Genomic DNA, 14,510 nt, shown 5'->3' on the forward strand with positions numbered 1-14,510 from the left:
CGGCTTGGCAACTTTGCAGGCTCGTTCAGGGGAGGGCAACGTGTTAGATCGGCCCTGATACCCCGGGTACGCAGTGCCATGCAGGAGGGGGGCCATTCAGCCCATCGAGCCTCTTTCACCACTCCGATCATTTGGCTGACCTGTGACCTAACCCCACCCGCCCGCCTTCGGCCCCATCATCCCCCCCAACACCTTCCCCTGAATGGAGATCTGCGAATCTCAGATTGACCCAGCTGGCATCAATTCACTCTGTGCGTGTTTGTCTGCTTTTCTTTTTACTTTGGAGCAGGACACATCCGATTGTCGGATCTGGGATTAGCGGTGATGATACCAGAGGGAGAACAGATCCGTGGCCGTGTGGGAACAGTCGGATACATGGGTGAGTAAAAAAAGGCCTCAATCCCAGTTTGCAGCCGCAGGCCTCTGCTGAGAACACCACCATTTTGTGGCTGGAATCGTTCATTCGTGGGTATTTTTCCACGTAGACCTGTTCCATTGCACGGAGATTGTTCAATGGCTGCGACGGCAGCTTGAGGAGGTTTGGTTCAGAGCCGTGGGGATTCCTTCCTTCCGACCGAAGACCATTCCTTTTGACCGTTTGAATTTTGAGATCAAAGTATCCTCCATTAGCCAATGGATTTGGCTCTAAGATCAGCGTGTGGTCGTTTTGAAGGGCTTATGATGCGACTGAGGGATGGAAAACTGCCACAGGGCACGGGGCCTCAACGTTCAGACGCGAGCCTCACATCCTCTCCTGCACCAAAATCCCACCAAAGCAAATTTAGCCTGAGGCTTTTCGTGCTGCTAGGCCCCGAACCTGGTGTTCCAGATTGGGGCGTTGGGACTGGCATGGGGGACAGAACTGGAAGAGGTCAGGGTTGCTGGGGGCTGGAGGAGGTTGCGGATGTCGGAGAATCCACGGAGCCATTTGAAAATATGGACGAGAGTCTGCTATTTGTGGTGTTGTCAGTGAGCGCTGGGTTAATAAATAACCTGCAGCGTGTACAACACTTAAAGCAACTTTATTTTGAGCTCAACCTCGTTGGTTTTGTGTGGTATGTATGACTTTCGCCCTCTCTTTTTTTTTTCTGCAGCTCCCGAGGTCATAGACAACGAGCAGTACACGGTCAGCCCCGACTGGTGGGGGCTGGGCTGCCTGATTTATGAGATGACGGCCGGGCAGTCACCATTCCGGGCTCGGAAAGAGAGGGTAAAACGGGAAGAGGTGGAGAAGAGGGTGCTGGAGAAGGAGGAAGAGTATTGCGACAAGTTCACAGAGGATGCCAAACAGATCTGTCGGATGGTGAGCGAAACCCAACCCATGACCAATGGATTCGACCTTGAGCTGGCTTTCAAAGGATTTGCATAGAGGCAAATCGTTCTGCTGAGCAAACGCCGCCAGTGACGTCAAGCTCCTCAAATTTGCAGGGCAAGCGGTGGCGTAGAGGGAACATCACTGGAAGGCCCACGCCATCCCTGGCTCTGGTTCAAATCCCACCCGGGCAGAGAGTGGAAGATTAAATTTGGTTCATAAATCTGGGCACTAATCCCAGTAATGATGACCATGACGACCACCATCGATTGTCGTTTTTAAAAACAATAACCATAAGACCATAAGACCATAAGTCATAGGAGTGGAAGTAAGGCCATTCGGCCCATCGAGTCCACTCCACCATTCAATCATGGTTGATTTCAACTCCATTTACCCGCTCTCTCCCCATAGCCCTTAATTCCTCGAGAAATCAAGAATTTATCAATTTCTGTCTTAAAGACACTCAATGTCCCGGCCTCCACCGCCCTCTGTGGCAATGAATTCCACAGACCTACCACTCTCTGGCTGAAGAAATTTCTCCTCATCTCTGTTCTAAAGTGACTCCCTTTTATTCTAAGGCTGTGCCCCCGCGTCCTAGTCTCCCCTGCTAATGGAAACAACTTCCCTACATCCATCCTATCCAAGCCATTCATTATCTTGTAAGTTTCTATTAGATCTCCCCTCAACCTCCTAAACTCCAATGAATATAATCCCACGATCCTCAGACGTTCATCGTATGTTAGGCCTACCATTCCTGGGATCATCCGTGTGAATCTCCGCTGGACCCGCTCCAGTGCCAGTATGTCCTTCCTGAGGTGTGGGGCCCAAAATTGCTCACAGTATTCTAAATGGGGCCTAACTAGTGCTTTATAAAGCCTCAGAAGTACATCCCTGCTTTTATATTCCAAGCCTCTTGAGATAAATGACAACATTACATTTGCTTTCTTAATTACGGACTCAACCTGCAAGTTTACCTTTAGAGAATCCTGGACTAGGACTCCCAAGTCCCTTTGCACTTTAGCATTATGAATTTTGTCACCGTTTAGAAAATAGTCCATGCCTCTATTCTTTTTTCCAAAGTGCAAGACCTCGCACTTGCCCACGTTGAATTTCATCAGCCACTTCTTGGACCATTCTCCTAAACTGTCTAAATCTTTCTGCAGCCTCCCCACCTCCTCAATACTACCTGCCCCTCCACCTATCTTTGTATCATCGGCAAACTTGGCCAGAATGCCCCCAGTCCCGTCATCTAGATCGTTAATATATAAAGAGAACAGCTGTGGCCCCAACACTGAACCCTGCGGGACACCACTTGTCACCGGTTGCCATTCCGAAAAAGAACCTTTTATCCCAACTCTCTGCCTTCTGTCTGACAGCCAATAACGAAACACCTGGTTCGCTCATGTCCTTCAGGGAAGGAAATCTATCCTCCTTGCCCGGTCTGGCCCACGTGTGGCCCCTGACCCCCCCCCACAACAATGCGGTGGACCTTTAACTGCCCTCTGAAATGGTCGAGCGAGCCACTCAGTTCAAGGGTAATTAGGGATGGTCCTCAAATGCCGGCCCAGGCCAGCGTTGCCCAGATCCGATGAAAGTGTCAGTAAAAGATTAAAATGCAATTTGAAAAGCCCAGAGGGGAGGAATTCCCTGGATTTGAACATGCTAAGCGGAAGACAGCTCCGCAGGAATAGGTGTAGCGTTGATGGATTGACCTCCATCAAGTCCGGCTGGGGTCGGGGAGGGGAGGGGGGGGTGTCAGGGGGAAACGGGTCTCTTTTCCTGGCTCAGGCTGACCTGGGGCCCACTGATGATGCGCCATCTGCTGGATGAATCTTGTCGTTTTCTGACCAAAGGCCTCGTCTTTTTCCAGTTACTGACCAAAGATCCAAAGCAACGGCTAGGTTGCAAAGAGGAGGGGGCCAGTGAGGTGAAGGAACACCCGTTCTTCAAGTGCATCAACTTCAAGCGGCTGGAGGCCGGAATGCTGGAACCTTCCTTTATCCCGGACGTAAGTGTGCGATGGACTTGGGTGGCACTGCCAAACGACACAGCAGCGTTTGCCCTTCATAAATAGACTGGGAAACAGGGGTCAGTCAGGGGTGGTGGGGGGGGGGGCCTCTTGAGGCTGTGAAAGATGCCGTTTAAATGCCCGTTTCATTCTGGAAGTGCTGGAACAACGGAGAGGGGTGGTGAAGGTAATGAATTCCAAGAAGGCGCTTGGGAAAATGCCGCATGTAAGACTTTATTTTCAGAAAAGGGAATAACACGGTATTAAAGGGACAGGGGGAACTGGGACACCATCTCCCTCAAAGGAGCAAGCAGCCCTTGGCCATCCAGGATTACAGCCAGTTTACTGAGTGGAGACAAATGCAAGAATGCCAAATTTCAAACCGTCGCAATGGCGCTGATTGGCTGGCAAGTCGATTCTGATTGGCTTAGTCATCGCCATGGAGCGAGCGACATTGACCTGGAGGCTCGCCAGTCAGAGTTGACTTCCCAACCAATCAGCAACGCGTTTCCCCCGCAGCAGAAACTGTGGTGATGCTGTGAAACTCGATGTTCCTGCGTTTGTTCCTGATGAGTGCCAAGGCAAAAAACTTTGACGGCATGTCTCCTTTCAGCAACATCTCTCCGTCTCTTATCCATCACCCTGTTGGTGTTGTTCGTCAGGGAGTATGCTTTGAACCCGTGTCATTCCGATGTAGAAATCAGCTCGGAACGCTGTGTTAGACTGAAATATCCCAGAGACCCGTGCTTTTGGATGTCACTGTGATGAAATGTGGCTCGCGTCCCAGTCATTCCCAGATTTGGCGCGCCCTCCAGAGACGCTAGCTGGCTGGTTTAGTGACGGGGTCTTGTGTGTTTCTGCTTTCCAACCCACAGCCTCGAGCAGTTTACTGTAAAGACGTGCTGGACATTGAACAGTTTTCCACAGTGAAGGGGGTGAACCTGGACCAAACTGACAATGATTTCTATGCAAAGTTTGCCACCGGCAGTGTCCCCATTCCTTGGCAGAACGAGGTAAGGAGCAAATTGGCCGTGCCGTCGGGGTGGAGGACAGGCTTGTGGGTTCGCCTGGGATTGAGGGAGGAAAGGAAGCTGGGAATTGCCAGGGACGGGAAGAATCTGAGAGTGTGTGTCTGCCTGTCTGAGTGTGTGTGTGTCTGTCTGAGTGTGTGTGTGTCTGTCTGAGTGTGTGTGTGTCTGTCTGAGTGTGTGTGTGTCTGTCTGAGTGTGTGTGTGTCTGTCTGAGTGTGTGTGTGTCTGTCTGAGTGTGTCTGTCTGAGTGTGTGTGTGTGTGTGTGTGTGTCTGAGTCTGTGTGTGTGTGTCTGTCTGAGTGTGTGTGTGTCTGTCTGAGTGTGTGTGTCTGTCTGAGTGTGTGTGTGTCTGTCTGAGTGTGTGTGTGTGTGTCTGTCTGAGTCTGTGTGTGTGTGTGTCTGTCTGAGTCTGTGTGTGTGTGTGTCTGAGTCTGTGTGTGTGTGTCTGAGTCTGTGTGTGTGTCTGAGTCTGTGTGTGTGTCTGTGTGTGTGTGTGTGTCTGTGTGTGTGTGTGTCTGTGTGTGTGTGTGTGTGTCTGTGTGTGTGTGTGTGTGGCTGAGTGTGTGTGTGGCTGAGTGTGTGTGTGGCTGAGTGTGTGTGTGGCTGAGTGTGTGTGTGGCTGAGTGTGTGTGTGGCTGAGTGTGTGTGTGGCTGAGTGTGTGTGTGGCTGAGTGTGTGTGTGGCTGAGTGTGTGTGTGGCTGAGTGTGTGTGTGGCTGAGTGTGTGTGTGGCTGAGTGTGTGTGTGGCTGAGTGTGTGTGTGGCTGAGTGTGTGTGTGGCTGAGTGTGTCTGTGTGTGGCTGAGTGTGTCTGTGTGTGTGTGTGTGTGTGGCTGTGTGTGTGTGTGTGTGGCTGAGTGTGTGTGTGGCTGAGTGTGTGTGTGGCTGAGTGTGTGTGTGGCTGAGTGTGTGTGTGGCTGAGTGTGTGTGTGGCTGAGTGTGTGTGTGGCTGAGTGTGTGTGTGGCTGAGTGTGTGTGTGGCTGAGTGTGTGTGTGGCTGAGTGTGTGTGTGGCTGAGTGTGTGTGTGGCTGAGTGTGTGTGTGGCTGAGTGTGTGTGTGGCTGAGTGTGTGTGTGGCTGAGTGTGTGTGTGGCTGAGTGTGTGTGTGGCTGAGTGTGTGTGTGGCTGAGTGTGTGTGTGGCTGAGTGTGTGTGTGGCTGAGTGTGTGTGTGGCTGAGTGTGTGTGTGGCTGAGTGTGTGTGTGGCTGAGTGTGTGTGTGGCTGAGTGTGTGTGTGGCTGAGTGTGTGTGTGGCTGAGTGTGTGTGTGGCTGAGTGTGTGTGTGGCTGAGTGTGTGTGTGGCTGAGTGTGTGTGTGGCTGAGTGTGTGTGTGGCTGAGTGTGTGTGTGGCTGAGTGTGTGTGTGGCTGAGTGTGTGTGTGGCTGAGTGTGTGTGTGGCTGAGTGTGTGTGTGGCTGAGTGTGTGTGTGGCTGAGTGTGTGTGTGGCTGAGTGTGTGTGGTGGCTGCGTGTGTGTGTGGCTGCGTGTGTGTGTGGCTGCGTGTGTGTGTGGCTGCGTGTGTGTGTGGCTGCGTGTGTGTGTGGCTGCGTGTGTGTGTGGCTGCGTGTGTGTGTGGCTGAGTGTGTGTGTGGCTGAGTGTGTGTGTGGCTGAGTGTGTGTGTGGCTGAGTGTGTGTGTGGCTGAGTGTGTGTGTGGCTGAGTGTGTGTGTGGCTGAGTGTGTGTGTGGCTGCGTGTGTGTGTGGCTGCGTGTGTGTGTGGCTGCGTGTGTGTGTGGCTGCGTGTGTGTGTGGCTGAGTGTGTGTGTGGCTGAGTGTGTGTGTGGCTGAGTGTGTGTGTGTGGCTGTGTGTGGCTGTGTGTGGCTGTGTGTGGCTGTGTGTGTCTGTGTGTGTCTGTGTGTGTCTGTGTGTGTCTGTGTGTGTCTGTGTGTGTGTGTGTGTCTGTGTGTCTGTGTGTGTCTGTGTGTGTCTGTGTGTGTCTGTGTGTGTCTGAGTGTGTCTGAGTGTGTCTGAGTGTGTCTGAGTGTGTCTGAGTGTGTCTGAGTGTGTCTGAGTGTGTCTGAGTGTGTCTGAGTGTGTCTGTGTGTGTCTGTGTGTGTGTGTCTGTGTGTGTCTGTGTGTCTGTGTGTGTCTGTGTGTGTCTGTGTGTGTCTGAGTGTGTCTGAGTGTGTCTGAGTGTGTCTGAGTGTGTCTGAGTGTGTCTGAGTGTGTCTGTGTGTGTCTGTGTCTGTGTGTGTCTGTGTGTGTCTGTGTGTCTGTGTGTCTGAGTGTGTGTCTGTGTCTGAGTGTGTGTGTCTGTGTCTGTGTGTGTCTGAGTCTGTGTCTCTGAGTGTGAGTCTGTGTGTGTGTATGTGTGTTGACTCCACAGCAGTTTTGATGGTTTTATCTGAATTGTGTTGCCTCGCCCTTATCGCTCCTGAAATTAATGAGTTAAAAACAGTTTATCTAAGATTGTTAAACCAACATCACCTCGATCGAGGTCACATTACTGCCAGGATATGGAATTATGTCGAGTCTGCAGCGCAGAAACAAGCCATGAGCCTGACTGATGTTTGCTGGCATTTAATATGCTGCATCCTTCAGTGTGGCGATGAAGGTATTGCAGGCCAGGTCCGCTCCACGTGAGGAGGTTTTCCGCCCTTAAACCGTCACTCGGAAACCAGGCGCATTCTCCCGGCAAGCCAATAGTTTCCGTGATCGTTTTGAAAACAAGGATTCAGAATTCCGAGCTCTCCCGGTTGGGATTTGAACTCCGATTCTCTGGATTTATTAACCCAGGCCTCTGGAGTGCACGCTGAGTAACGTGCTGTCTACCCTCTCTCCGTCTATACCTCGGCTTCCCTTTCTCCCGTGGTTCACACAGTCAACCTTCAACCGATGTCCTGCCTCAATCACCCAGAGCCCGTGAAGCCTGCTCAGGTCACTGTCTGCAAACAATCGGTTAGTGTCGTGATATCATGGCTGTGTCGCAATTCACCAACTGTGCTAAAGAGGATACACGTGGGACATCCCGGGATTAAGAAGTGTAAACAGAGAGCTTGTGGCTGTGTTTACTGGCCGGTTATAAACCAGGATATTGACAGGATTGTTGTGACACATGCCAGACGCATCTTTGCAAGCAAACAAGGGAATCGATGCAAATATCTGCTTTTCCAACAGCAACCCCGGCAGAAGGTAGCTCTGGATCCACCACCTCCTCCGGCAGCGAGTTCCAGGCACCCACTACCCTCTGTGTAAAAAACTTTCCTCGTACATCTCCTCTAAACCTTGCCCCTTGCACCTTAAACCTATGCCCCCTAGTAATTGACCCCTCTACCCTGGGGAAAAGCCTCTGACTATCCACTCTGTCTATGCCCCTCATAATTTTGTAGACCTCTATCAGGTCGCCCCTCAACCTCCGTCGTTCCAGTGAGAACAAACCGAGTTTCTTCAACCTCTCCTCATAGCTAATGCTCTCCATTGAGGGTGGCCATGATGGGTTTGGACAAGGGACTGATCTGGAGGCAGTTCAGACGTACAGATATAAACACTTTTGTCCCCGGAGTCTTTGAGTAACTGGAGTGCTTTCCTTAACACCCCCACCTTCGTACATCTGTCCCCAGTAAGTAAGGAACTCCAGCGATCGACGGCGGGATTAATCATTCTCCCCTTTCTCTTCCCCGATTCTTCTGTGCAGATGATCGAGACGGAATGTTTCAAGGAGCTGAATACCTTCGGACCAAACAGGACCCGGTCCCCGGATTTGGACTGGAACCAGCTTCCGGAGCCTCCCAAAAGGAGTCTCTTCGACCGCATTTTCCGACGGCAGGTAGGCGCTCGCTCCGCTGGGCTGCCGGGCGACCCGACGGGAGGCGGTGGGTGGAGTGGAGTGTGGCGGTGGGTGGAGTGGAGTGTGGCGGTGGGTGGAGTGGAGTGTGGCGGTGGGTGGAGTGGAGTGTGGCGGTGGGTGGAGTGGAGTGTGGCGGTGGGTGGAGTGGAGTGTGGCGGTGGGTGGAGTGGAGTGTGGCGGTGGGTGGAGTGGAGTGTGGCGGTGGGTGGAGTGGAGTGTGGCGGTGGGTGGAGTGGAGTGTGGCGGTGGGTGGAGTGGAGTGTGGCGGTGGGTGGAGTGGAGTGTGGCGGTGGGTGGAGTGGAGTGTGGCGGTGGGTGGAGTGGAGTGTGGCGGTGGGTGGAGTGGAGCGTGGCGGTGGGTGGAGTGGAGCGTGGCGGTGGGTGGAGTGGAGCGTGGCGGTGGGCGGAGTGGAGCGTGGCGGTGGGCGGAGTGGAGCGTGGCGGTGGGCGGAGTGGAGTGTGGCGGTGGGCGGAGTGGAGTGTGGCGGTGGGCGGAGTGGAGTGTGGCGGTGGGTGGAGTGGAGTGTGGCGGTGGGTGGAGTGGAGTGTGGCGGTGGGCGGAGTGGAGTGTGGCGGTGGGCGGAGTGGAGTGTGGCGGTGGGCGGAGTGGAGTGTTGGGATCCGGGTGTTCCGTGGTGGGACGTTCTGGGTCTGCGGCCGTGTCAGGAGCGCGACGGGGGGGGGGGGGGAACGTCGAGGGTGAGCCATGATTGCACATGGTGGCAGCGTTGGTAACGTCCCACGCTCCGATTGAATGCGAGTCTGACCCCCCCCCCAACCCTCGCAGAGCAGGGACCGAGGGAGGACCCTGGCACTAACTGCTCCTCCCGGATCGCCCAGGGTGCGATCGAACCCTCAGAGTGAGGCGGCTGTCAGCAGCCCCTCTGAAGCACGGTCAAATTCGAGAGAGGAAAAAGCGACCATTCCCTGTGGAGGCGTCAACGCCCAGATTCCATTTACTCCGGGCAGCCAATTGCCCCACTTTGAAAATCCCGACCCTTCTTTATTTCAATCTCTCTGGGACCTTGGCTCCCAAACAGGACGGCAGAGGGGGAGCTTGCCCGTTGCCAGGTCATAGGGGGCGGGGCAGGGGGGGGGGGGGGGGGGGGGTGAAGCGCGGATAGAGGGGGGCCCACCGGGGGGTGACTTTGGCGTTGAGGCATTGACGTGGCTTGTGCCCTGTTGTGCGTTTCCGTTGCAGGCCCAGATGTACCCTCACAGCTCGGCCAACGCCAATTCCAACCTCACACCTCACGCGAACAACGCCGTGCCCCGCGACCCCCGGACACCCACCGTGGCCTGACGGGACCTGCCGAGGACACCGCCGTGACTGGACTGGACCGATGGCCGAGTCGGGGCCTCATCGTTGGCTATCTCGGGTTCCTCGTGGCTGCGGAGTGGGCGGACATACCCCCACCCCCAGTGGGAACTGAATCGGCAGCACAATATGCATATATATATATATTAATTTATATACATAGTGTATAAATAGAAAATATAACTCTGACGATGGATCCGGAAGGAAAGGACGAATGCTGTGTCAGATGGTCCAATCCTGCCCGGGGTTGGAGGGCACAGTGGGTATCGTTTGGGCAGGCAGCGGGAGAGGAGTGCGGCCCTCTTCGGCATCTTCCATTCTCCCCTTCCCCCCCCCACCCCCCCTCTCAAACGTTTTGCTGTCCCGAGGCAGGATTCGAACCCAAAGATGCCAAGAGCGAGAGTCGAGCCGAAGATGACTTTCTTTCTTCGCTGCTCTTGACGGGCGGGGGTGTGCGGCGCTGACATCTGGTGGTGGCTGCTGAGAATTACACCGCCCTCGCCAGTCGGACCCTCGAATGGCCTTGGTGGGGTGGGGGTGGGGGGGGGGGGGGGGGGGGGGGGGGGGGGCAGCGTCACAACGACGTGGCGTTTTTTGTTCTCTCTTTTTTTTTGAAAGGGGATTCCGTATCGAGGGTTGATGGTCTGGCCATCGAAGGGGACCGGGGATCATGCAGCGGGCATCCCCTTTTTTTACCAGTTTGTCGCCCGGGCTAGACGTCACCCTCTGCAGTGCCGCTGTGGGTGGTGCAGGTCCTGGGTGGCAACCATGAAACTGAGATGGATCCCATCGTAAAGCCTTTGGAAAGATCAATCCCCCACCCCACTCCCCCAACCGTCACTTTAGACAAGGCATTGTAAGAGTTACTCCGTCCTCTGGCACTAAGACAGGCCCTCGGAACCCTCTCGCTGTGCCTCCTCCGACGTGCCCATTGATTCGTTTCTTCTTCCCGTGTATAATGTGTACATTTTTTTCAATCCCTTTGCCATTTTTACATGTTTGTGCGTTTTCTGGGGGGGGGGTGGGGGTACGGGGGGCACAGTAACCTCAGGACCCACGTGTTTTGTGTGTTGGCATGTTTTAAGAGATCGACACCAGGGACATCTTCCGTGGATTGAAATCGAGGGGTTTGGGGCGGGGCGGAGGACGGGCGGGGTGGGGGGGCACAAGCGTGACGTCCTCGCTTAACGGAGGAACCCCCATTGCACAACAAGCTCAAGAACGATTGAGTGGACCTGCTTTCGCTGTATTTAATTTAATAACGCGAGGAGGATTTGTTTATTTTGGTAAACCAGCAAATCTTTTGTGCTAGATTGAACGTGTGGGGCAACGGTGGGCGATGCCCCGGGTGGTCGCCTGCCAGGAGGTGGGGCCCACGTGCCCAAGAACTAGAGCCTTGGCCACTGAAGCAAGAGTGGGCTTGTTTTAAAGATTGAGGCGTGTCAGTCTTTCCACGCTCCTGCTTCATTCCTCCACAGAAAAATGTGGTTTCAGTGACCTCTATTTCCGCTGGTGCTCACGAGTGCCCGGGTCTGGCCCCGGGGATGTGGTAATCACATCCTTCGCATGGTCCCGCCTCCCTGAGTCACTTTGGGACAGAATGTTGCAGCGAAGCACCTGTAAACACTGCCCCCCCCCCCACCCCCTCCAACGGTTTGTGTGGGCTCCGACACACAGCATCCCCCCCCCCCCCCCCCAATCCCTTGCCACTTTCGATGGGAGATCTGACAACTGGTCAAGCAGAAGAATCGGGGGGGGGGTTGATCGGCCAATCAGAATGAGGAATCCTCATGGGCTGCAAAGCAGGAAACTCTAAACGGCAGTTCGCCCTTTGTACAGAAGGCAAAATAAAAATCAGGGCGCACACGTGGGATTGAGAGAGAAACCAAGTAAGTGAAAAGAGACCACGACCAAAACAAAAAAAAAATTTTTTAATCCGCAATCTGTTTAATTTTCTTCTGAGAGAATGAAACTCCACACTTGTAAAAATTATTTTTCTCAGGGCCGGAGAGGTTGTTCACCACTAATTATGACTTTTATCATTTGAACCCGCTTAGGTGGGGTGCTCTTTCCTAAGGGCCGGTGCAGACTCGATGGGCCGAATGGCCTCCTTCTGCACTGTAAATTCTGTGATTCGATAAACACTCACAAACTGAACCAAGGTTTACGTTTCTTCCAGTGTTTCCAGTGGGAATAGTGGTTAATAGGTTTGCTGTTGCTGCTGCAAATTGTGTCTCTGCTTCTGGCCTGAATTGAAGGCCCCTTTCTGAAGCTCATGTGGGGGGGGGGGGGGGGGGTTAGTGCGGAGGTGTTCGTTGTATTAAAGCACAACTAAACAGGGCCAATGTTGTGTCAGTCTCGCCAAGGCACGAAGCATGCGGCTGAGTTTGCAGGTTGAATGCTGTTCCCCGAAGGGTGGGGAAATGGGCCTCAAGTTGCCAGTCCACTGATAGCTGAGGTAAACGAGACCCCAATGGTCAGATTTGAGGCTGACCAGTTGGAGCACTTGCTGGGGCCCTGCGTTCGCGCCGGGCTTCGGAGCTGAAAGATTGACCGGTTTATCTCGTCGGGGCCTAGTTTTTCTTTAAAATTTGGTGACCCCATAATCGGAAAGGTGGCCAGTTTTTTTGGCTGTCGTGGCATTCTCGCTGGCTTCTGCTCGATGGGAACCTTGCACTCGCACCTCCTTGAATCCTTCCGGGGGGCGGGGGGGGGGGGGTAGAATGCATCCCGTAGAAATTATGGAAACGTGGGCCCCCTTGAGGTTGCCTAGTAACCGTACGGCCTGGCCTCGGTACGGTCTGATGACGGAGCCTAAACTGTCTCTGAAATGGAGCGCGGGTTCGGAGGAACGCTGCACTCGAACTGTGCGGGCCGTGAAATGGCTCCTTTTAATGATGTATCTAAAGAACTGGTGTTCATTTTTTTAATATTGCACCGAACGGGAACTGTGATATTGTGTAAGATCCCGACTGTACAGGCGTCGTATCGGTGGACGCACTTCTCGTTTGCTGAGCGATCGGACTGTTTGGGGACGGTGATCGCAAACATGTTGCACACATTAAAGAATTTTCAAAGCCTCCCTGCTGAAGAGTGTGATGACCAACACCCCACCCGCCCTGACGGGGTGTCTCCCCCCCCTCGACCCGGGCGGGAAACGGGGAGGCCGACTTTGGCGAGCGGGACGCGGGCGCCCGCACGGCGGATGTGCCAGTCTGCCCCGCCACCAGGCGGCCGCCATGAGGGCCGCACAGGCTGGCGAGAAGCCGGCATGTTCCGCCGCCGCCTCCTGGGGGCTGATTGAATAGCAGCCCTGAAAAGGGGGGGGAGGGGAATAAATCTGTGAGAGGAGGTTGGCGGTGAAGCGGGCGAACGGGGTGGGCCAAACTGGATTGCTCTTCGAAATAATCGGATGGACAATTCAAAGAAGGGGCTTAGATCTGGACCAATTGCCCACCTAAATAGACACCGGGGGGGGGGGGGGGGGGGGGGGGTGTTGAGAGGCAGTGACGGGACTGGGCGAGGTCATCTTGACCTCTAACCTTTGGGGCCAGGGGTTGGCCGCTCTGGGAGATGGCCTCCTCAACACTGAAGGCTGGTGGGTGTCACCTCCGACTTTTAGCTGCTCTGCTTTTCCCCTTGGGGAAGGCCGCCGGGGATTCACGCTCGGACGAGGGGGGAGCCGTTAAGGAACCGAGTTCGGGTTTTGCAGCAAATGGTGCTTCCTGGCCCTTGTCACCCAGGGGGGATTCCGCCGGGCCTTGCACTGTGTTCATCCCGGCCCACCTGGGTAGGTGTGTAAACCCCCCCCCCCCCCACTGCCTGCTGGCTCCGCCGGCCCCCCCGCCAGCGTTGAGCTATCGCAGGGACTGCTGAATGCTGAGGTGAACGTGATGGAGGAAGTCTGGGTAAGAGGCCCCCCCACTGGGGCTCTTGTCTTCGACCAGCAGCTGCCTGAATTGGCCCTCCGTGCCGTCTGCCTGCTTGACGACGAGCAGCTGGAAAACACAAGTGTGGGAAAGGTCAGTGAGGTGCGGTTCCGCCCCGCCACACGGTCCTGGAGCCCTGGGGGAAACGAGGATACCTACCTTCAGGAACCTGGCCCGCTGCTTCCGGACGGCGTGGATCACGCCTCTGATTTGCCGGGAGGAAGGGTTGTCCAACACGGGAAGAGACCCCTGAAAGAAAAGCAAAGGCGTCGCTGACTGTACAGCCTTGTGGCCTTTGTGTTCGACAACTTCAGCCCTTTTTTTAATCCCTTATCCGCCTCGAGTGCCGGTCCCTCTTCCGCCATTCGCACCGTCTCGGGTAAACGCTCTGTCTCCCCCCGTAACGCCGTCCCCACTGCCCTGTGATCCACGACATCTTTGTCACTTAATCCCCCCCCCCCCCACCGCCACCTGCTAACCCATCCCTCAGCTTCTCCTTTGCTCCGCCTTCCTCCCCCCCCCCACACCCCCGCCCCCCAACCACGTAGTTCGACAGCACATAACCCCATCACATTCCCACCTCTCCTTGCTTCCGAAGAAGAGTCCGATTGGCCTTGGAACTTTAACCCTCCTCCTCTGCCCACAGACACTTGGGGGTTTCTCACTTCCCATCTCCACCCGTTGGCGGTAGATGTCAATGGCGTATATTTTCTGCATCTTTCCGGCCCAGCCCCCGCACACCGTCCGTGAACGATTAATAATTGAATCCTCCAGCCAGTCACTCGGTGCCCGTATTCCCAATTTGAAGCATTTTAATTGCCGACTCGGCGATGAGAGTGATCGGGGTGGACAGGCCGGGTGTGGTCAAACTGGCCGATTTGATCTAACTCGGCACGTCGGAGGGGGGGGGGGGGTCAGAGTGGCTTCCCCCCCCCCCCCCCCCCGAGGGTATTGGGCAGCGCCAAGCGCCAGCTCATGCGATGAACACCGATTCTCTGAATTCCCTCAAGTGCCCGCACCTGTTTCTCCCTCGTCCCCCCCCCCCCCCCCCCCCCCCCGCACAAAAGGTGAGAACAGGCCCGAATTGATCAGAGCACACGTGCACGGCTTTGAATTTGGATGGCACTG

At 54.9% G+C, this 14,510-nt stretch overlaps 2 protein-coding genes across 6 annotated transcripts in view; one reads left to right on the forward strand and one right to left on the reverse strand.

Moving 5' to 3' along the window:
- The window catches only part of LOC119957399 (G protein-coupled receptor kinase 5-like), a 28,421-nt gene extending 18,442 nt beyond the window's left edge, over positions 1-9,979 (forward strand). For both annotated transcript variants that reach the window (XM_038785433.1, XM_038785434.1), the window contains exons 8-13: positions 290-379; positions 1,095-1,303; positions 3,183-3,320; positions 4,196-4,333; positions 7,983-8,114; positions 9,337-9,979. In XM_038785433.1, the coding sequence (XP_038641361.1) occupies positions 290-379; positions 1,095-1,303; positions 3,183-3,320; positions 4,196-4,333; positions 7,983-8,114; positions 9,337-9,438 (809 nt within the window). In that variant the 3' untranslated portion in view covers positions 9,439-9,979. The remainder of the gene's footprint in view (positions 1-289; positions 380-1,094; positions 1,304-3,182; positions 3,321-4,195; positions 4,334-7,982; positions 8,115-9,336) is intronic.
- A 1,389-nt stretch (positions 9,980-11,368) lies between these two features.
- Positions 11,369-14,510, reverse strand: part of LOC119957557 (protein transport protein Sec24C-like) — a 40,257-nt gene continuing 37,115 nt past the window's right edge. For all 4 annotated transcript variants that reach the window (XM_038785709.1, XM_038785707.1, XM_038785706.1 and 1 more), the window contains exons 21-22: positions 13,542-13,631; positions 11,369-13,451 (exon numbers count right to left, since the gene is read on the reverse strand). In XM_038785709.1, the coding sequence (XP_038641637.1) occupies positions 13,311-13,451; positions 13,542-13,631 (231 nt within the window). In that variant the 3' untranslated portion in view covers positions 11,369-13,310. The remainder of the gene's footprint in view (positions 13,452-13,541; positions 13,632-14,510) is intronic.

The sequence above is a fragment of the Scyliorhinus canicula genome, chromosome 26, assembly GCF_902713615.1.
Source record: "Scyliorhinus canicula chromosome 26, sScyCan1.1, whole genome shotgun sequence".
Lineage (NCBI taxonomy): Eukaryota > Metazoa > Chordata > Chondrichthyes > Carcharhiniformes > Scyliorhinidae > Scyliorhinus > Scyliorhinus canicula.